The following is a 24101-nucleotide window of genomic DNA, read 5'->3' as shown; positions in this document are numbered from 1 at the left end:
GTTTGTGGCATCCAAGCTATCCAGCATGGTTTCCCACAAAAGAAGGATGGATGCCCCAAAATCAGGCTAATCCAACAACCATCAATGTGGGTCACTGTGAATTTCGGGCATTTTGGGTGGTGGTTCATCCATCATCACTTTCTACAGTGTGACCCACATAATTATTGTGCATAGACCGGTTTTTTGGGGCATCCCACCATCTTGATGGGGTCCGCTTAATGCACCAGTTCAATGGCATACATACAACACATTGGGCCCCACACAGGCAATATTAAGTAGGTGAAAAAAAGGATTAACAAAATTTACACATGGTGAATAAGTGTTTACAAGCATGTGAATAACTAGAACAGTGAAAGATTATTTTTGTTGAATTAGCTCATTCTACTAAAGTTGCGTGGTGGAGCCTACTGCGGTGTGTGTATGACATCCAACCTGTTCAACAGGATTTCCCTATGATGAAAGTTGAATGCCCTAAAAATCAAGCTGATTTACCCATCAATGTGGGCAGCAACCTAAATTTAGAGGTTCTTAGGCATCCATCATCTCCATGGAGTTCACCCATGTTGCTTGGCATATATGCAATACAGTGGCCCCACATAGGCAATAGTGTACAAGTATGTGAAAATGCAGAAGACCAAATTTATAGGTGAGGAGCTATTTACAAGTGAATAACTTGAAGAATAAGCCTGAATATCAAGGATATTTATTATCATGTAAAAGTCCATCCATTTACTTACAGGCATTGGCTTTCAGTTTCATCCATTTGGAATTAGTGCCTCCATCTCACTATGAACACATGGCCCACACTGATGGAACAAAACAGCTGACTACACATTTGGGACAATGGACAATGCATGGCCAAAAGATGCAATTTTTGGATGATTCTAGCCTTCGTATTTTATGCAGACAAATGCACACTAAAAGATAAAAATAAGCAACAACTAGCATTAAATGTGGAAAAGACGCATTTAATAGATATTTAAGATAGTATGGTCATAGGAAACTTGGTTAGGGATCAATTAGTGGCTGAGCACACACAATGCCTGGTTTGGAGCGTAAAAAGAAAGAGAAAAAAAAAAAACTGCCTACCTATTATAAAATTTACATTCCAGTACGCCTTTTTCAAAAAGGTTTTCAATAAGCTATCACATTAATTTTAAGTAATTGTCATTAGGCCCCAAGGTCAACCTAAGCCAGACCTGTTTACTTAACTGGGCAATGTTTTCTAAGCTGAGCCCAACCCAAAACCAGAAAAAAGTTAAAACTGAGCCTGTCATTTAAGGAGATTCGGTTGATCCACCCTGAGGCAACCTGACTCATTGCCAACCCTAATACGCGCAGATTTCCAATTCAAACTGCCACAAAGGCATCAGGACTCTGCCGTTTCCACCCCAGATATTGCACCAAATATTCGGACTCTATTTGCTCAACTGTACGAACTCTTGCTTTGCTCAACTGTTCACTCTCGCTTGCACCACATAATTTCAATTTAATTCAGAAATAATATCCAAAAAAATTTCTAAAGCACCTACAAATACATAGTTAAGAATAACTAAATCACTTAGGGCAAGAAGCTTCCAAGGCCATACCAGAGCTGGCCTTTGCTTATTCAAAATCATGAGCTTTTTAAAACTGAGAGGGCTTCCTTTGTGGTGGCAGATATAACAGCATCCGAAGCATTCGGCAAGTAGTAATATTTCCCTGTTGTACAAAAACAATGAGATTTTTTGAGTTCTTAGGAAACTTCGTATCAGCTTATGTGTACATTCAAACCCCTGCAAATGTGGGCACCCATCATGTAGATGCCCTGGCCCAACAAAAAATCATGCTGGTTCAGCCATCAGGTGGGCCATTGTAGGAAACAGAACCAGACAGTTAAACTGTCATTTTTAGCTGTCCATTTGTTTCAAAGGCTTCACCTGTTCATGAGCTGAATGCCTATAGACTGCTCAGTGTCCCACGTGTGTTATGTTAGCAAGTGTGGAGGGGTATGCAGAGGCCGTGAAATACATGCATGTGGTATAGCAAATTCTAGCCAGGGATATCGGTGGCTAAATAACTTTACCTTGGGCAACTCTAGCAATTTCCTTGGCAAATCCAGTTGATACAAACTTGTTTTCAGTGTCGATTACTAGAAGAGACATCCCTGCTTTGTATATTTTCCCAGCAACATCTAGAATCTCATCCTTGAGAGCCCAAAAAAAAATAAAAAATAAAAATCAAATGAACTTACCAGATAAGAAGATTAGTGTACCGCCTCATGAGGAAATAAATAGGGAGATGTATGACCAATAAAAAAAGAAAAAAGAAAAAAGGGAGGTATATGACAATATTCAACCAAGATTATCTACAGTACATTGATAAGGGACCCACCCCGGATGCCCCGTGAAAAAAGAACAAAAATAAAATAAAATCTCCCAGTAAGGGGAATCCTAATCCTTCAATTGGTCGCCAGAAAACAGATTGCTGGAAAAGAAAATACAACGACGAGGCCTGTAAAAAATTCCAATGCTAGGATATTTGCAAGGGGAATTCACTGCATGGCCCATAAAATAAATGATTTGGATCACCAAAACATGGGCCTCACTTGTACAAACTGAAACCCAAGCATAAGATAGATATGTTTAAGTCAGGCATCACATGGTATCTTGTAAATGGGGATGTCGAGTACAGAGCAGGAAGTTCATTGTTTTTCAAAGTTGACCTGCTTCTAGAACAATGACAGATCATGAACGAACAGCGCATTTCAAACAGGCCATTTTTTCTTTACATAAGTCAATGGCAATTGATGTTTGAAAGCATACCACAGAGAATTATGACAGCCAATGTTAACTACATAAATGCTCTATGGGTCAAATCAAATCTAATCGTAAATTGTAAGATTTGATCCGAATCTTCAGACAAGAAAAAATAAAAAATAAAATTATGAAATATTGTAGAAATATTAAAACTATAAGATATTAAGTGACCATTCCATTCCCATCTATATTCATCCAATTAAACATGCAATACTGTGAAGTTTAAACATGTCCCATAGCGTTGAATTGTTGATAAGTGGCTGGTATACATCGCTATATAGTTTTGGACATATTTACTAGCCTAAATTATCTTCTTCAATATAGTTATTATTATAATACATTAATGTAAATACGTGTTTTGTTTTTTCGATAGTTATTATTATAATACATTTATGTAAACACTTGTTTTGCTTTTTCATTGTTATATTACGTAATATGGAAATGTATCATTACATTGGTTTTGCTTCTCAGTTTTGTGAAAGGGTCATCATATCATGGGAAATATATTCACATTTTGAAGTTGTATTTAAGGCAGCATTACAAGAAGTGGTCATCTTTAGTTGCATAGACCTTCTACCAAGTGCCACTTCTGCTTCGAATCACTTCGGACTCCTGCTACCCCTTCCTAGCTATTTCTACTCACTAACATTTTGAAATAAATGCTTCCTCGCACCAAACCCAAATTTTCTGCTGCTTCCCTTCATGCTTTGTGCAACTAGGACTGCAACTTGGGCTCAAATCAACCTGAACCTGATGACCTGACCCAAATGCATGTCGGGTTGGGTTGGGTTGTCAAGGTCCTTGGCTTGGGTTCCAGTTGCAAAACGCCATCCCAATCTGAAATTGGGCTGGGTTCAGGTTGAGCAAGTTTAGTTGGGTTGGATTGGGCTGAGAATAATCACATGTATTTGGGTTGGTATGGGTCGGGTTGGGTTGCGTATGGTGGAATTCGGGTTGGGAATCACAGGTTGGAATTCGGGTAGGGTCAAGTTGCAGGTTGGGTACTCTTTAGGTTGGCTCGGGTTGACCCTCAACCCGACGTGCAACTATATGTTAGCTTGCTTTGGCTCCCAATATCAAAAACACTCTATGCTGTTTCGTTTCTTAAGCCATTAGGTGAAATCTGACAGCATATTGGTAGCAGGTCCAATAGGTTTTAGCATCAAACTGGCACAAAATTGCCATTATGCTTGTTTATGTTGTACCGACAAATGAGTCCCATTGCCAATTGGGTGCCTAAGCAATGTCCATTGGGAATTTAAGAATTCACAAAAAATCCCCAAACTATTTGAAAACGTACTGGAATTTCTGAATCATGTATAAAAAAGAGGATTACTTTGGTGCTTCATTGAAAAGGATGCTGTACATTGTTCATAAAATCCTACAAGATTTAAAATCTCAATCAATGTTCATCTCATACTTTCAGTGTTTAAATTTCGCCCAAAGTGATGTGATTACCTTTAATTCTTGTGCAGAAGGTTTAGGAGCATCAGGTGTAGCATTAGCTTCAGGATCTGTAGATCTTTTCAATGATATGTTGGCCCTTCCATCTGTTATTGCGACGATCATAATACGTCCAACGTCACCGCTCTTCTCGGCATTTAGCCCAACTCTAACAGCCTAAAATGTGAAGAAAAAAGGAAATTAAATAAAGAAGAATGACTATAATGAGTGCAGTTCTAGAACACGCAATGAATGGTCTTGATTTTATACCATGCTAAGGCCATGAGCTAAAGGAGAACCTCCACCACATGGAAGTCTCTCTAGACGTTTTCTCGCCATCGCAATGGATCTTGATGGAGGCAGAAGAACTTCTGCAGAATCTCCACGAAAAGGAATGATTGAGACCTGCTTGATGTTCACACTAAATTAGGAAACTATTTACATGAACAACTCTAATGCATCATCATCTTTTGAGAGAGAAGGAATGGTATGGAAATCTGGTAGAAGTACAACTTCCTTAGCAATGCATACTGATGGATAAGATAAGATACAATCCATATATGATGTATGCAGGGAGGTTGTAGATAATATCTTGAATTATTACACAAAATGCTTGGTCAGAGAGGGGGTGATCGATCACTGCTGTTGACAGGTAGACGGTTGGGAATCCTTCCGACCTGTCTCAGTTTCTTCATTTGTGTTGGTTCTACAATTTTCAGATTGATATTTGGGAGAAAAAAAGTGACCCAAATAAGCAGGCTGCATACCCATTTGCATCAGTGTTTTAAATAGCATGTAGTGTATCCTTCACCCATCTAAAGTGTGAAGCTTAAGCTACAGAGCGTGTAGCATAAGATAGACACTACTTCTAGATTCCCAATTAAGATTGGCTCAGTTGCACCAAATATCATGAAATTTTATGATATTTTGCACCAAATTAGTCTGATTAATAATGAAATTTAATGACATTTGGTGCAATCAAACACAACCTAAAATAATAGGAAAGAGCTACCTAATTGATTTAATACTATTACTTATAATATTTTACTAAAACCATTTACTAATTTTTATTAACAAAATGAAAAATACAATAAATCATTGAAAACATGAATCAATTTAAATGTTTTAGTGAAAAATATGTAAGCTATGTAGTGTGTACCATAGGCTATGCAGCATGTAGCAGATGCCAAATTAGCATGTAGCATATGTTACACATGACTTTAAGCTATTTTCATGAGCTATGTGGTGTTAAGGTTAATCTGCACTACGTAGCGTAAGCTACACACACTACTACATAGCATAAGCTACATGCTACATGCTACATAGCAAAGCTATTTAAAACACCGATTCGCATTAAAAACCCCACTGTCTCTCAAGATCTCAGAACTAAGTTTCATATATTAATATCCAAGACAAACCATCTTCAAGAGGGCAGGGAGAGAGCAGAGGTTCCAGTTCGATAGCACAGATCATCATCATCATAGCCTTCTCCCTCCTATCTGTGGTTGACTGGATGTATAAATTCCAACTTTAAAAAAGTTAGATCTTTCTAATTTTCGGGCATAAAAATCAGACCTAGGTCTGGTTTGCAGGCCTGGAAATGAGATTTAAGCCCAGACCATCATAGATTTATCATACAGATCATTTTCGTCTCAGCCTTTATATCTCAGATCTGAAACTCGGACTTAGACCTACTGCACAGGCATAGAAATGAAACACAGGCCCAGCTAATGACGGCCCAGGCCTGGAAGCATGATGGCCATCCTGTTCATTGACAAACCTATAGGCATCAATAGATAATTATGTACATACTTCAGGTGTTCTTGGGATTTTAATTTCACCTGATCTCTACTTGTATAACTCTCAGCAAGTAACTGCAGTGCTGCGCCTTTTGCATTCTGCATGCGGTTCAATGCCATGCTCCCACTAGCATCAACCACAAATATTACCTGCCACGACTCCATATTAGAGTTGGACACAAGAACTAAATACAAACCACAGATTGCTCAAGATTGCATGGGATTTCATATATCTAAGTCAGCAAGCACTCTTCCTAGGTGTGGTACACATACAAGAATCTAGACTGTTCATCATGAGACTTGCCATGGATAAACCACATCCCAGGAATCACATAGGCCCAACGATCCTATTGGAGAATTTGAACCATTGAGTGTCGGCCATTGGGATTTTTTTCCCTCAACCATTTGTAACATTGAATGTCATCCAATCAGAGGCTCGGATCACATGGCAGGTTGAAAGTTGAGTTTCGGGGTATACTGCCTCCTGGAAGGACCTATGTCTAATAGATGAATAATCCAGATCTCATACATGCAAGCAATGTTTTAAATATTGATGATATCAGCCGATATATCCTACGGCATATCTTGTATCCTACCTGTACATTACAAAACACACAAGTAGTGCCAATACATCCCACATGTTTGATCCGATGAGCATTTTCAATTTCCAATCTTTTTTTTTTTTTTTGAAATTATGTTAAATCAGTGTCAAATGATTACAAATCCATTGGTTTTTCATGTTTTGCATGAAAAATTATGGAGTTGGAGCTTCGATTTTGATATCCATTGGTTCTTCATGTTCTCCATGTTTTATATATATATATATCTTTCAACCAGCTATCAATTGAGACTAATTTCGAAGTATTTAGGAGTGTTTGATGAAATGATTATCATATACACTGTAAATGTTATGCATTCAATTTGAATATAGTTGCATTAGTTCAGTCAAACAGAGCATAGCTTAGGACCCTATACAAAGAAAACCTATTATTTGCGCTTCTTTTTTGAGATGTTATGATTTAAAAGTATGTATTAAGGTCTTTTTAACAATCCCTGAAGTTTCATTGAAAAATTCAACCATTTTCCCAATGTTTCCCAAAAAGTGCAATAAATTACCCAATACAAATGATATATCCCGTGTGATAATCGACACGTATCTGTATCCCAAGGGTGCAATATGTAACGCAATACCAATATTTCGAACACTACATGCAAGCCATGTGTATGGAGATACATTGCTTGATAGCTACTACAACATGATTGATAGTACCAGATCCTTTCTCCTAAAATAAAATCCCTAAAGGAAAAAGCAGAGCAGATGAACCTTGGAGAAACATTACCAGTGCTCCGGCTTTTCGAGCCATTCTTTTCACTCTCATATCTGTCTTTTCCACGAACACTCTCTTAGTTTTTTGAATGTCCTTCTCCCTACGTAACTTCTGATATGGCGCAGCTGCTCTGAGGGTCGCATCGACAGCTAGTCTCTTCACAGGACCCTGCTTATGATCATATTGGCAACCGATACAATAACAAAGGCAATATAATATGGAGAAAACAAAATAAAGTTTTCGGTGAAATACAAGCATAAGCTTCTATTTTCATTAACTCCTGATTTTCACAAAGCCAAAAAATGGAAGTATTCATAACACGTGTGGCAGAACATGCTAACCTAGCATGTGTTAGACATCCAACCCATGCATAGGTGGGCCTCACCATGTGCATGACCTTGCTTGAAATTTGGGCCAGTGAACATATCCAGTGGATGACACAAGTTCAAAAATAATGGACAGATCTGAAGTTATAACCAACAGTCCGCATTGAAATAACATGTGACATGAAAGGGCCAGGACATCTACAGGTTGGGGCCAAGTTGATATGTGCAGATGTCCTCAAACCAAAAGGCCATCAGTTTGAACCTCCGAGTGAAGTTATAAACTCCGTAAATTGAAAGAGATCCATCATAGGAAAAGAAAAACCTTTGGAAGCATAGGCTTTATATATCGCCCCCTATCTTCAGAAAATATAACATTCTTGGCTCTCCCAGCTTTCCCTCGCCGTCTCTGTGCTTGTTGTGCAAAGAAGAGTAGCTTTTCATCTACTATGCCACCTTCAGCATCAAAGATAAACTCTTCGGGTATTTGTTCCTCCTGTTGCTCATTCTCTTGGTCATTGTCTTCCTGTTGACAAACATAACCTTCATATTTCAGACTATGGCACATTGAATTCAGCTAAAAAAATGTCAAATAAGGACCATGGCAAGGGCCCACCAACTTTACCTGGATAAGTGTAAATAAAAAAGTAAAATGTTAAAGGAGATCAAAGTTTTAATGGATATCTATGTACCTCTTGATCTTCCTCTTCACTTTGGTCTTCTGCAGAATCTTGATTTTGTGGAGGGGGTGGTGGAGGTGGAGGTGGCTGGTTTTGCTGTTCTTGTGGGTTCTCATTGACAGTTGATCGAGGAAGGATAACAAGCTCTACCTGCATTGAACAAAATCTTAGAATGGGAATGTTTACCATTTTTTATATGCGCAGAATTATTGATGAAGTGGCTATGATGCATGAAATGGATTGGCATTGTTTTTCGGAAGCCCAATATGTTAAACAAATGGCTTCTGCATGCTCTGATGCCTTGATTCTTTTCTCTGATCTACAGTGCTATCTAACTATAGATTTGGGCAGAAATCAAGTGGCAATGTTTCAGTCAGATGCACAGACAACGATCTCTCCATGAAAAAAAAAAGGGTAAGGGAAAACAACAGTAAAAGATGTGTAATAGAAACCCGCAATATTAGTTTTTCAAAACAACCAACAATAGAACAAACCCATGGATAGGAGCCTAAGATAAAGACGTCAACTTTCACCTAAGAAAATTGTTGGGAATTTGACATGGATTGCTGAATGCACTTGTAATGGAGTGGAAGGCACAGATTGCATTGCTTTATTTCACATGGGCTAGACAACTATGTTAGTTTTGCACCATCTAAAAAAAATGGTGGAGACTCTTCACATATACACATGGAATAATTGTACGGCAATCCAGACCATTCAAATTGCCGACCCAACTGTGGATGGAGCATAACTGAAAATTTGCATTGAGAATAGAATATTTACTATCTAATTGTCATACTCAATTTCAGACCACTCACTATATTTCTTTTGCTATAAAAATTTCGGACCACTCACTATATTTCTTTTAACCATATATTTTATGGACATCAGATGGATGGTTCAGATTGCTTGATCATTGTGGTTTTGGACATTCTCCATAGTCCATACACAATGGGACCCACAATTTACATGGGCTCGGTTGTCGGACATCAATGCCACATCTGAGGATGATGAGTCACCACCATTTTTAATGGTGCAAAACTGACATGGGAGTGTACCCCTTCAAGATAGATATAACTTCTATACGGTAGTTCTTAGTGGATGCAAAGGAGGCACAAAATCATCTCCAGGATACTATCAGTAAAGGCATACCGAAATGCCTAAGAACAAAAGAACAGAATCTGTCTATCAAAAGAAATATAGAAACAAGAAGGAGAACATGGCCGGAGAGAGATGGCAACCAGAAAATATGGATGCAAGATTGTTGGGAATTGCAAAACTCATGTAGACCTTTTCCTGATAGACCTGTTCAAGCAGGCAATAGCGGTTGTTGATATGAAAGCTGTCCATTTGAATAGAAACCAAAGGGTGCCTATGTCCTACTCACCATCCTAACTAGCAAACTACTGACAGAAAGGGTGTTATCCTATATGTTTCACGACATTGGACCGTTACTCCCTAAGAGTTGGAAGTCTTGCACTAATTGATGGGCAGCATGATTAACTTGGGACTTCTGACTTACTTTCAAGATTGAGCCAACTCTGTAAACTCAAGAACCAATAATAAAGTACAGCTGAAGTGCCATTGCAGGCAAATGCGCACAATATGGTCAGAGTAGCAAGACAGAATAAACAAACAAAAATTTCAAGTTTCCTTAAGCATGTACATATATTTCAAATATCATGTTTCCCTCCTTTTTATGAATGTAGCAAAAGAAATGTGAAATAAACTAGGTATGAGGATGAAGAAATGACTTGAAATGAAGTTACCTCAGCCAGGTAAAATAAACAAAATGACTACACTGCCCCTACTAATCAAGCAAAACTTCTGTGAACAAGCTCATATTAATAATGATTGATAGCATGATGCAAAATATGGTTATAGATATTGTTCATTTCAAAGATTAAAACGGCTATAGATGTAAACTAAATATACAATAGAACTGGAGATTTCATGGTTGTAACAGGGTTCACTGATTCTTTTCAATATCTCATAAGCAAAGCAAAGAAACTACTCCAAGTCTGCTACTCTTTCTAAAAATCATAACAATATCATGCAATAGTAGGATGACCTTGAATTTTGTGGACAAAACCATACTACTTTTAAGAAGTTTCATCTACAGAGTATTCATGGTTGTAACAGAAAATGGGATATGAGCGTGTTTCCTGGATGAATCTCACAGCCGAAGCATTTACTTCAGTGAGCGTCATGAGGTAGAAAATACTTAACAGCTTTCTTGAGGTCATCGATGTTGACTTTTTCACGTCCGTCTAGAGCAGCTAAGCATTTCGCAACTCGGGCAGCATATAGCTCAGCTCTATGCCCCTGTAATTGAAGATAAATCTCAAGTGAGTTCTACTCAATCTCTACATTGACTAAGACTATCATTCATATTCTTATATATCATATGAAATTTGCAAAGACGATGCCAAATAGCTGGCACAAAAGGGCCACAACGATGATCATTTGAAATTAAATATGTATAAAGGCTTTTATGTTCCAATTTTAGAATGTAATTTAACTGAGAAACTCGGACTGAAACATTCTTGAACAGCTGGCTTTTCTCAAGACAAATGTTATTATACAGTGAGTGCCATTGTGTTCTGTGCAGTTCCATCCTCAATGTACATGTATAGCGACTGTGACTGTTTGATGGCCCGCCACTTGGACAAGAAATAGGCCAAAATGTGCCGTATTGGACTTTGGGCATCAAGCTGTTGTGGATATGACAATGTGCAAATTAGTAAAAGAGCCCTCCTTCTGCTAGGGTGTGGGAGAGTCATGTTCCTTAAAGAGTTGAAGTCTTTGCTTGAACAGTGACAGAGAACAAAATATTAATGGCAGATAATCTGCTGAAATGTAATGATGCCAATCCTAGCTTCTTCTGTTGGGAGAATGGAGAGACTGATGGCCCCCTTTTTCTGGAGAGAGAGAGAGAGAGAGAGAGAGAGAGAGAGAGAGAGAGAGATAAAGGCCATTATCGTTATTGAATCCCTACAGGGTCGTAAAGGCCATTATCGTTATTGAATCCCTTAAACCCAGCAAATCATAATGGTGATATTTTACATGTATTCAGCGCTTCAAGGTGATGTGCAGTCAAATGACTTGGAGACCAAGGTGGTTCGGAAGTGGGTTATATAAGGTAGCCTCCCATTTTGGGGACCTTGTCATCAAGGGTCACTATCGAATGACATGAAGTGGACTTCCTCTGGGCAGCTGGCCCTTGGAAATATGCTTTTGTATATCAGAAATTAGGTCCTTATTGACCAATAGGTATGTTGCTTTTTTCCTAGTATTCGGAGAGAGGCCAATGAAATAGCCAATTGGAAAAGAAAGAGTAAGAAAAGAAAAGAAAATTCACAGGTCAGATGATCCTAGCCACTGATTGGAAAACTGTTGCAGTTGAATGCTGACAATTAGTTGGTCACTTCCCAATAGACAAATTGTAATCCTAAAAAAATTGTCCACTCAGTGGCTACAATCATCCGATCGGTGTGATATCTAGGGTATCCCTAATCCATGGTAGTGCCAAACAGATTGATGGTCCAGATTTCATGCATGTGCCATACATACAGAAATTGGCCTCTTCATACCTAACAGATAAGACACTGAATGCCAGATTTGTTTCCTAGAGTTTAGGAGAATAATTATATCCATCAAATGAAATACTCTTCGACTGATTGAATTTGAAACAGAACAATTTAATCAAAGAGTTCCATAATATGAACCTGACAACCACCTCGTAGTGCTTCCATAACCAGGTATTTCAATTGCTCCCTGCTGATACTGACATCCTTCAAGTACTCCCTCGCCAAAATGATCTGCGGCAATGGAATCCATGTAAATAACCGAACACTAAAAATTCAATCAACAGGTTGAATTAAATATCCGATCACTGGACTAACTCGTGATCTTGGCCGTTTATGATTATGAAGAACATGATAGAAGGGTCATGAAAGATCATACCTTGCATGTTACAACTAAAATAGGAAACTCTTTGCAATTGCATTGAAGGGAAAAGTTGTGGTCAGCCAGTCAGACCTTACTAGCATCCTAAACTGCACCCACTGTACATATGGCATGGCATGCCTGTGTGGCAATCTGGACAACCAAAACTGTGGGTTCCATTGTGGACGGAGCATACACGAGAATCATACTGATCAATGTTCCTTACCATCCACTCGGTGACCACTAAATGGAATGTTAAAAAGATTTTTTTTGAGAGGTAATAAAGAATTTTATTAAGAAAGCCTGAAGGCAGAAAAAAAGAGACGCCACCAGTGTGATCCAAGGACCACCCCCTACAATCAGGGTGCCCACTCCCTGAGATACATTAGGGTCCTAAGGAGGGCATCCAGAAGGGACCCTACAATTTCTAAACCAGTGATTGTTCCTCTCAGCACAAAGAGTCCAGAGACCAGCGAGCAAAGCCAACTGCCAACTCGGCTTAACTTGTCTAACAAGGATGCCTTTTTGCCAAGCTGGGAGCAACACTTCAACGGAGCCCAGCATTAACAAAGGGATTTTAAAAACATCCAGAATGCCCTCTCACACACCCCTAGCAAAGGAACAAATGATGAAAAGGTGATCCATAGATTCCACATCTTTCATATATAAGAGACACACATTAGGAAGCACCATAGCCCGCTTTCTTAAATTATCAGTGGTGAGAACTCTTTTCCTCTCAACAAGCCAAGGAAAGCCACAAACTTAAGCAGCGCTCCATGGGACCAAATAGGGCCAGTGTGGCAGCACTGCACCTTGGCCAACGCCCTGGATAGTCAAGCTAAAAAAAAAAAAGAAAAAAAGATTTCACAGATAATCTGCCCAACTTATCCATCAACCAAACCAGCAAATCAGGTATCCCCGGAGAGTCAGACAGATGAACCCTTAAAGATGACCAAGAAAGCCGAAGCAGATCTGCAATCTCAGCATCAGAAAGATTAAGCCTACAAGGTGGGGTCCAAATTCCGCTAACACCTAAACCGGAGAAGATTACCTCGCCATCCACAAGGGGACCCACAAGTCGGAAGGTCCAAAATTAACATGCAAGTTGCATGTACAATGGAAGGGTTAACACACCCTAGATGTGTTTCACTAACCTGATAAGTAACACCTACACCATTCCATTATGTCAATGTTGGAGACTTAGCTCTGAAGATCCAAAAGCATTCATAGTTGCAAATAGTGATCTAGTTTGTGAGCCTATATAAGATGGTGCACAAAACGAAAATGGATTCATGCACAAGTTCTTGTGCTATTTCCAATACAGTTATATACAGATACGATTTCTTTCAATAATCATGCAATCTTAGCATGGGTGTGAAAGTGTACAACATGAGTAATCCCATAAAGCGTGAAAAATGTTGCATGGGTTCAGCACCCATTTTGAAAGGGGAAAAGCTTGTGTTCTCACAGGTTGAACTGAGAGTCAGAACGCATGTATCTCCCACCATCCTATAGTTTTTTTTTTTTTTTTTAGAAAGATGATGAATTTTATTAAGGACAAAGGGCAAAAGCAACAAAAGAGAAAAAGAACAGAAAAGAACAAAGAAAAAAACACCAAAGAAACCTTAAAAAAAACTATACCCTGCACAACCTAAAAGATAGGCGAAAACACCCTCAAGGACCCCCGGTCCCTTATACACAAACTGACCTGACTAAACACCCCAGAGACAGCTATTACTATTCCAGTAGCAGAGCCCATTTCTTTCCAGCTAGATGCACCAAAGAAGGGCTAACAAAGCTATCCTCATTCTGTTCAAGCCAGGGGCTCCCCTCTCTTTGAGATGCCAACAATGGAAAAGAACTTCAATACAGCACAGCATCACCCAGCTAATCTTTGCGATTCTGAAAATGCTGGACCAAACTATGCGGGAGAAGGAGCAATGAATAAACAGGTGATTGACCAACTCTTCTGCATTTAAGCACAAAAGGCAAGGATTGGGTAGAATGAGAGATCTCTTGCACTGGTTATTGATAGTAAGGATCCTATTCCTCCCGGCCAGCCAAGCAAAGGCGGAGACTTTTGAAGGAGCTCCATAAGACCACAGAAAAGCAATGTGGCCAACAGAGCAACTAAGATCAAGACGAGACAGCTCCAAATACAACAACGTGATTGAGAAAGTCCCCAACTTTCTATGACATTGATGCCAAACCAACGAATCCTTCTCCCCCGGACTCAGTGAAATATCCTGCAAACGAGAAAGAAGGGCCACTAAGTCTTTGCATTTCGAATCACCAAGCTCCCTATGGCAGGGAGGCAACCACACTCACCCAGAACCCTAGAAGTAGCAGTAACTGGCAACAAAAATATTTTCCATCGGACAAAGGGAAGCAATGGAACGGAGAGACTCCCGAAGAGAGCAATCCCAGCCAAAATCTTACCCCGGTGCCTTCCCCAAGGACAAAACTGAAACCCCTTGCCATAAGCAGAGCAATCCCAGCCAAAATCTTACCCCGGTGCCTTCCCCAAGGACAAAACTGAAACCCCTAGCCATAAGCAGAGCAATCTCAGCCACAGATTTCCAAAGGAAAGATGTATATAAGGACTCCACCCACTAGCCCAAGAGAGAAGTACCATATTTGTCTGCGATAACCCTCCACACCCATTTCCCCAACAAGCCCTGATTGACCACGTCCAGGCGCATGATTCCCATCCCCCCCTTCCTCATAGGGCTTGCAAACTTCATCCCAATTCAACAGTTCCTAGTGGCCTTGCCTCCTTGCCATAAAAAGTTTCTTCTAAGTGTGCCAGCACGGACCTAGGGCACAAGGTGCGGAGGATGAAGCATAAAGCATGAAGCGAAGTGGAAAACAATTTAGGAATAGAAGTAGAAAAGCTTCAGTTTTTTAAATGTTAGCAAGTAAACATCTTGAAAGTGGGAGCAAGAGGGGGCACAAGGCGTGATTAAAAGTGGGAACAACACCTGAGTTGTGCAACTAAGCACCATCGTAACAGGAAGACACCAATCTTAACATGCATTTCAAACAGGCTTTTGAAATTTCATATCCTGAAAACTTGCTAGCTTCTTGCCTACAGCTTTAAATGGTAGCAGATAGATGGACACGGCTTCCCAGTTTTCACTATGCATACTGAAGTTGGGCCCTTCTAAAATTCCAAATATATTGCATCTAAGAGGTTTAGTTGCAGTCTGTCTTTGGGATTATGTATATGCGGCCATTATCCAAGCTAAAGGATGTTCTTCATCTTAATGAATGCTCAAAAACATTCATGAAGGATTATGAACAGAGAGACGTCAATGTGAATATGTACTTCATAGAATCCCAATGGCAGTTTCAACACCCTGTTGAAGGAGAAAACAGCATCACTGCCCATAGGGACTGATTTCCATGGTTTTTTTTTTTTTTTTTGAAAAATGGACTGATTTCAATGTTAATATGTACTAAAATTCACCATGTGAAGGTGTAGAAAGAAAAAAAAAATTGTTTTTTTTTTCAAGGCTCAGTGGACACCAAAGCATACAACAGACTGCATCCCCAAGAAAGTTGTGCTACCCAAGCCAAATCTTGAAGAAGGGCATTCTCACATCAAATCTTTATTGTCCTCTTTCTATTTTTGGACAGGAAATATAGGAAACAGAATCGTTTGTTCTCAGCCGCATGAACAAATCACATTTAACAACGCCATCATGTTGCATGTTAGTTGGACATTGATGCCTTTCGGTTCTAGAGTTATTAAATTCTATTTTAATTTACTAACTTGAAGAACATTTGACATCATTTACTTCTTTTTTTTTGCATAGTTGAAGATAATCTTCTCCTTTTATGGAGGCTCTTCATATGGTACACCTAAGGTCCACATCATTTTTTTTGAAAGATGACGAAATTTTATTAAATAAATGAGGGGAAAAGATACAAATACAAAGGACGTCGCCGAGAAGGCGGCCCAAAACTACCCAAGGAAAGCCATATTACAATCCTTCAAATGAGGAACACAAGAAGCTCATTCAATAACCATCTTCCTAGCCCTCAAGGAAATGCTTTCTACCGGCTTGCTAAACTGTTGAAACACCTAGCGTTCCTTTCTTCTCAAATTGCCCACCACATAGTGAGGATTGCCATTCTCCAAAGCCCAGACCTAACTTTCCCTACGCCTACCCCAATCCAAGAGGCTAAAAGACAGCCTACCAAATCAGGGGCAACCCTCATCACCTGGAAGCGACTCAGCATATCAGCCAAAATCACCCTTAAGAAAGGACAATGCACAAAAAGATGGTCCACAATTTCCTCATCCCTCACGCAGATAATGCCAATATTTGGGATCATCATAGCTCTCTTCGGAAGGTTGTCAATAGTTAGAACTTTCTTTCTCCCTACCAACCACCCAAAAGCCACTATTTTTGGAGAAACATTAAAGAACCAAACAAGCCTCATGCTCTCTGCCTCGTTGTGATGCCTTGCTCCTTTGGCGAGGGCATAAAAAGATTTATTTGAGAAGACGCCCGATTTATTGGCCACCCACACCATCTAATCCGATTTGGAAGAAATCGAGGCATAGAAATGAATGCGCTCAAGAAGGGTTGCAAACTCGCTCACTTCATCATCTCGCAATAAGCGTTTACAAGGAGATTCACAAACAACCGCTCCCCCTATTGTAGAGAAGCAGTCCGCTACCTTGACATCACGATCCGGGGCCAATCGATAGATAACAGGAAAATTGTCTTTCAGGTAGGAAGAATCTGCCCAAATATCATCCCAAAATGTAATTGTTTCACCATTACCAACCGAGAAGCCCACACCCTCCAGTCCAAGAAAGCCGACTTAACAGATTGAACCCCTTTCCAAAGAGCCGAGGTCCTATATAAAGATGGCTCTCTAGTCCACCAATCCCCACCCTCCTCCGAAGAGCCCCCTCTTCATCCTCAAACCTCCAAAGCCACTTGCCAAGCAATGCTATGTTCATGGCCTTGAGATCTTTAATCCCTACACCACCCTCCTCGTATGTTTTGCAAACTTCATTCCAATTCACTAGGTGAATCTTCTCTCTCTGTTTTTTTTAAAATGAATCTTATTTTTCTCTTCCACACCTTTCCACAAGAAGTCACGCCTCAACTTTTCAAGTCTTGAGAGAACCAAGGCCAGACATACCAACCTAAGGTCCACATCATACAACGTACATCAATGGTTACACAAAGATGCCATATACAATATAGTGATATACATAATGTATACGTATTAATATAATGCATAGAAGAATGTGAAGCTTATCCTTATCATGAATAGGAGAACACTTAAAAGAGAGATGACTATATGAAAATATTCTGCATATGATGAGAAACAAATTTCAAGTTCCAGGTGCACCAAAAAAAAAAAAAATCCAATTTAAGGGCCTGCTTGAAATGTCAGTCAAATGTAGATAGGAGACTTTGGCACAACCTCCTGTTTGCATTTCCAAGATGCTTGAAGTGAGTCTTCTCCCACATAATGCACATGGGCCAATGCTCATTCTTAGCGGCGGCAATGGGTTGGGTTGGCCTGTGGGTCAACTGGTCTGCCCCACTTCTGAGATGAGTTCGGGCCAAGCTAAATGTGCAGTGGACTAGTGGGTCAGGGCCACAGTAGAAAAGTGGCAGCTCATTCAAGTAAACGGTTCGGGCTTGGGTGGAATCCCCAACCAGACCTGCCCATGTAGGTTAACAAAGGCTGTGCTAGATGATTTGACCAGACACAACACAAAACAAAATAATAGAAGATAACATATATGCACACATATGATGTATAAATTGGCTGTGCCATATGATTTGAACTGACACGACCCAAAACCCAAAACAGAATAATAGAAGAAAAGTATCGATGCATACATATGATGTATGTATCAACATAGATAACCACCAATTGGGCCAGGGTGGGAATACATTTAGCCCTATATACCATTCGCAAAACTGAGTTGGATCCCAGGGTAGGAATGCATTTAGCCCTATATTCTATTCGCAAAACTGAGTTGGATACCAGGGGGCTGGTCAGTTCAGTTGAGCCCAACATGATTGCAAGTAAATCGGTTGGATCAGGTCAGGCTATGGCTTGATGAATTTTTAGTGGGTTGGGCCACAAGGTAATGTTCTTCATCCATTAGCAAATGGGTTGGGTTCAGGCTGACCCCAACCTGATTAGAACCGTACACATTGCCACCCCCATTCATTTGGGTACATCCAAAAAGAACTTAAGATTCTGGCAGAAAAAAAATAATAATAAAAAATAAAAATTGCTTTTTAAATTTGGTGATAGCTTCATCAGAACAGTGTATATTCAATAGCTGCATATGATTTAAAGGATATTACTGAGAATGGTTTTAAGCTTTGTATGGTTGCAACATTGCAGTCCGGGCCCGATATGATCTAAAAAATGTTTCAAGGTAATATGTAAATCCAACATGGAGGAATGTTTATTTTTTCAGTAAAACAGAGTAATTCTGATCCTACATCTAATAGAGGTTGCAAACATACCAAACATGAGGAAATGTATGATTATTGGCCCAAGGACATGCATAGAATCCTCGGATCCTTAGTTTCATGTTTTTTGGCCTCATTTGGCTAGACCTAGTCCAAGCATCTCCTTGATGGGAGACAAATCCTTCCATTGGAAGCATGCGAATGATAGTTAAGAAAAGAAATACAGAAATGATCCACATTCAACTGAAAACAAGGCCAAAGATTGGACCACTAGGATCTTCATCTTTCAATTGAGGAACATTTTGCACATGGTCACTCCAGAGTTTACTATCAGATCAACAATTTGGATCACAGAAACATGGGCTCATCTTGTACAAACTGAAAACCTGAGGATAGAATGAACATCCTGAGAATTCATATCATTTCACTATAAATATAGCTCAAGAGAAATACCTGAGTCTTTGCGAATTCTGTATCTTCCTCGACCATTTTAAAAACTTCCTTGCTACATTCCTGAAACTGTGTTGCAATGCCAACTGCTGCAACACGGTCATCAAAACTCATTGGAAGATCTGCACTGCAGAGATAGTTTCCTTAGCTGTAAGAGTAAGACAAGACAAGTATCCATGACAAATTTCTGTATCTACAATTGAAACCTCTTTTTTGAATCTTCACAGTTGTATTCAGCAATGGGAATAATGGTATTGAGAGATGACATCTGAATATGAGCCCACTAACAAGACTTGCATGAGAGATGGAAGGGTTCTTCATGCCAAACCTGTCAACATGGAATGCACATGCAAGATCCAGGCCACTCTTCAGGTGGGTACACTGACCATGCCCTGGACAGAGTTAGGCTTGTCACTCATCAGGCACTCGCACACAAATGAGAAAAGTGGGTGGTAAAAGGAAAGAAATTGTCTATTTTCAACATACATGTTTGGTGGACCAGCAAGATATTTGGGTCAGGGAATATTTACAGTGGTCCCGCCTGATGAAGAGGATCTTGTACAGTTTTACTTTTGTGCAAGCTAATGAAATTTTTGTTAAAGAGAAAATGAACTACATGTCAGGGAAATTGGTCCCTGGATATTGCAATTGCCAAGCATGCTTTGTGGAATCCCTGCATCTCATGTGCACAATTCCCTATGTATTCCTATTTGACTACACTTTCACAGAAGGGAAAGCAACGAAGGCCATAAGCTTGTGTTGAAAAACTCAGAAAGCACCATAAAAGATGTGTGGAGGTTTTAACTACCTTAAATTGATCGCAATACGATCCAATAAATGTTCGCGAACGGAACCTTCCTCTGGGTTGTAAGTAGCAATGAGAAGTGGCTTGCATGGATGACGGAAGCTGATCCCCTCTCTTTCAACAATATTAACTCCATCTGTCAGGACATTCAATAGCAAATTGCTAATACTCTCATCTAAGAGGTTTATCTCATCAACATATAGGACACCTCTATGAGCTTCTGCAAGAAGTCCGGGTTGGAATACAGTTGTTCCTGTCTTCACAGATTCCTCAACATCAACAGATCCTATGAGCCTATCTTCTGTCACACCAAGTGGAATCTGCAGATTTTTTGTAATTACAACATTAAAGACAGAGGTACCAAGTGGGGCTTGACTGAAAAAAGAAAATTTTGCATTCTTTGTTCCTTCCAGCAACTTTACAGGTGAATTGAATTGTTCGTCAGGCATCCACCATCCATCGTGGGTTGGACCATGCCTCAATAACTTCCCCATCGGGTGATCCTAACCATCTATTTGTAGGTTGCAAATGGACAATAGCCACCAAACATCAGGTAAAAGATGCACCTACACAGTCAGGAATCTGATGGCGGCAATTTTGTGGCATCACCTATACACGATAGCACCCGCCATATGAACACTCTGGATCCCCAATAGGCCAAACAGTTGTTGGACTGTGAAACTTGCACAGTCAAATATGTATCTTTACTTATAAATAAAACAATAGAAATTGTGACTTGTAAGCTATCTTCTCAATGATGGTCACCTTATTGATCATTACCTGAACAAAAGGAGATCTGACAATCTCAGTCTTGAGGTTACCAGCAGCATCATACTGCACTTGATCAGCTAGGCCATCTTCCCACCTTTAAGAATTGGAAATGAAAACTTAAAACATGTAAGGCAATAAAGCTTCTGCAGTTGTTACATTAGTCGATGACAATAGTAGTTCAGACCAACTATTTTGTCTCAATAATTAAAATCCCCCTTGTTCTAAAAAGCTAAGGGCCTGTTTGGACTCTGGATGTGGGGTACCTCCAATTGAATTGGCTAGCTGTATCCATTTTGTTTTGGATGGAAGACGAATACAGATGAATTTTAAAGGGAAATCTTCTGATGTCATCTCCGCTCCCAGCCTTGATGTTTTGGAGAAACCAAATAGCAAACTTTTTTCAGGTTTAAAACCTTTTGAATAAAGGATCCAAAAGAAGTTGGTATTCACCACCCATCCAATAGGCCCTAAGAGTAACAAATCAACAATTGAAGAACAGATTTGTTAATGTGTCCACTTTTTTTGTCTTTTCTTTTCTTTTCTTTTGTTCTTCTTCATCTTCTTCTTTCTTTTCTTTTCTTTTCTTTTTTTATTTTTATTTTTTTCTTTGAGGTCTGTTGAAAAGAAAAGTTTGTTTATCCATCAAAGAAATTTGGCATACACAAAAAGAAAAAATAAGAGCCTACATGCTGAACAATTGTTTTCAGATCATATGTTAGCAAGTTTCTTACAGATACAGTATACTAAAAGATAATTAAATAATTAAATAAATAAATAATAATAATAATAATAATAAAAGAAGAAAGAAAGAAAGAAAGATATCCCTATGAACTTGATTCAGACTGAAATAAACCACCAAAAGATCTGCAATAAGAAATGCACTACAAGGGTTACGTATAAATCACAATACATCTTTAAAGGTGAAGCATAAAATATGCACTGAAAGTGCTACATAGGACCAAGATATTTTTTATTGGTGACAAATAAATTTCATTGAGCAGGCAAAAGCTTCCAATCATCCTATAAGGTAAGACTATGACCTTCCATCGTTGGAGAGTTTTGGAGCATCCCATCCACAGTGGGACCATCATATCAGTGGTTTGGATTCCCATTGGGTCCACTTGCATGGCTTGGATGCATAAGAATGATATTCATGGCTTCATGAATCAAGACACAATAATACCAATATCACAAATTTCTGGCAATTTTAAAACTAGACACAAAAAAATTACACATTTATATTTGAAAGGTACTAGAAAGCATTTGGTGACCTTACTCTTCAGGGCACATTGGATCAGCATTTGCCATTGAACCTGGAACTACTTCAATTGGAGGGAGTATAGCATGTAAACCACGTGCCATCACAGTCTTGGCTGTTCCCCGCTTACCAGAGATGGCAATCCCCCCAACTTCACGATCAATGGCCCCGAGTAATAAAGCTGTTTTGATTGCATCCTGTAATAAATCAGCATCTATAACATGTTAACTGACGACCTCAATAAAATTAGAATAAACTGATAACACAAATATAATCGCGGCTTGTATCGGTTAGCCAACAAGCATGATGCTTAATTGGTAATGGAAACATTTTCTTATGTTAGAGCTTACGATAATACCTGTGTGGCATTTTGAAAATCCATAAAATATCCAACTTTCCAACACCATCAAAAAAGTAATTCATTAAGAGAAATCCTCATTTCCTAAATAAATAAATAAAAAGCCTGCCAAAACCATCAAAATTCTAACACTAAAAATCAAAACCACTAAAACCCATCAAATTTCTGGCGTTAAAAACTCCAAACGCAAACTTACCGACATGAGGAGAAAAAACACAAATACCAAAAAAAAAAAAAAAAAAAAAAAAAAGAAAGAAAGAAAAAAGTGTGTGTCTATATATATATATATATATATATATATATATATATATATATATATATATAGACACACACATACACACATAAAAAACCATAAAAATAGCGGCTTTAAAAACTGCAAATCCAAACTCACCCAACACTAAAAATTTAAAAAGAAACAAACAATTCATTAAAAAGAAAACACATTCCTAATCAAGACCAGGAAAAAGACTCTAGAAGACTGAAACTTCAGAAAACCAATCCAAATACAGTAAACAAAACCACCAAAACCCATCACGAAGCATCTTTAACAAAGAATCATGGAAAATGCTAAAATTCTCAACCTGTCCGACAACAGCAGCCAATGGGAAGTACTGCCGGCCATATGAATCACTGTCCGTCTTCTTGGGATCGGCAACGACAACAGCGCCATTCGTGGATTCGATGGTCGGCGCTGCAGCAGCTGCCCGCGGCCGAAGCAATTGAATCCTGAGGTGATTGTGGGACCGGCATCTGGGGATCGAATAGGGAAATTGGTGTAATCTGAAAGAAGGAAAGATCGAGGATTGAGTGAGAGAGCTACAGAAGGGAGCTGTAGCTGAAGCGGTAGCCATTTCCAGAGAGAGGATTTTGAGTGGCAAATCCCTTATCCTGTTATCACTGTCCTCTTATATACATTATGGACGCGGATTGCGTCGTCCGGGCGGGCAGGGATCTGTGGGGCCCACACTGATGTAAGTGTTTTATCCACGCCGTTAATCGTTTTTCTCATATCATTCTAAATTATGAAAAAAAATATTAGGCTGGTACATATCTTAAATGGACCACAAAGTGGGGATTGAACGCCCACCATTAAAAAGTTCTTGGGAGCTGGAGAAGTTTCTGATCAAGATTATATTTGTGTTTTCACTTCATCCACGTTTACATGACCATATTAATAGGTTGGATGATAAAAAAACATCACAGTGGCCCTCATAAATGTCTCAACGGTGGGTGTCATTATCGCTGCAGCTTCCTTTGGTGTGGTCCTGCCTTGTTCTCTGAATCATAACTTAAAATGGTCTAATAAAAGCGATTAACATCGAGGATAAAATAATTACATCACTTTAAGGCTCCACAGAGCCCTGCCCGGGCGGATTACAGTCCGGGCGGGGTTAGGACGCAATCCGCGTCATGGATAGAAAGATTTCATGCTCTTGGGGAATGTGGAAATCCATACTCCTGCTCAAGCATATGAACACGTGGCTCGCGTGTGACCGTATCCAAATCGTATAGCACATAAATTGTAAATGGGTTATAGCACATAAGTGCGAGATGCAATCCATCCATCAGGTTGGCCCTACCTTATACATGCCTTTCTCAAAAATACATTTGATCCGCTCAACACGTGGGCGTAGCATTGCTAGCAGGAGGAATGAGAAAATTACCACTGTTAATGC

The 24101-nt window shown here is 39.4% G+C and overlaps 1 protein-coding gene across 2 annotated transcripts; it reads right to left on the bottom strand.

Annotated features, from left to right (window-relative positions):
• Window positions 1-1068: 1068 nt before the first annotated feature.
• Window positions 1069-23311, bottom strand: LOC131250828 (magnesium-chelatase subunit ChlD, chloroplastic). Of its 2 annotated transcripts, XM_058251169.1 has the most exons (15): window positions 23007-23311; window positions 22086-22264; window positions 20819-20903; window positions 20042-20358; window positions 19237-19360; window positions 12100-12192; window positions 10601-10696; window positions 8384-8521; window positions 8017-8217; window positions 7381-7536; window positions 6083-6190; window positions 4512-4646; window positions 4257-4418; window positions 2066-2186; window positions 1069-1701 (listed from the first exon to the last, which is right to left on the bottom strand). In XM_058251169.1, exons 1-15 carry the CDS (start codon window positions 23274-23276, stop codon window positions 1616-1618), a joined length of 2271 nt encoding a protein of 756 aa, XP_058107152.1. In that variant the 5' UTR covers window positions 23277-23311; the 3' UTR covers window positions 1069-1615. The 2 variants fall into 2 exon arrangements, with proteins under 2 accessions (XP_058107152.1, XP_058107153.1); XM_058251170.1 differs by lacking the exons at window positions 1069-1701; window positions 2066-2186 and having other exon boundaries at window positions 4280-4418; window positions 4512-4662.
• Window positions 23312-24101: the final 790 nt, after the last annotated feature.

Source organism: Magnolia sinica, chromosome 7, assembly GCF_029962835.1.
Source record: "Magnolia sinica isolate HGM2019 chromosome 7, MsV1, whole genome shotgun sequence".
Taxonomy (NCBI): domain Eukaryota; kingdom Viridiplantae; phylum Streptophyta; class Magnoliopsida; order Magnoliales; family Magnoliaceae; genus Magnolia; species Magnolia sinica.
The sequence above is the reverse complement of the archived record's forward strand: the minus strand, read 5'-3'. Positions and strand labels throughout refer to the sequence as shown.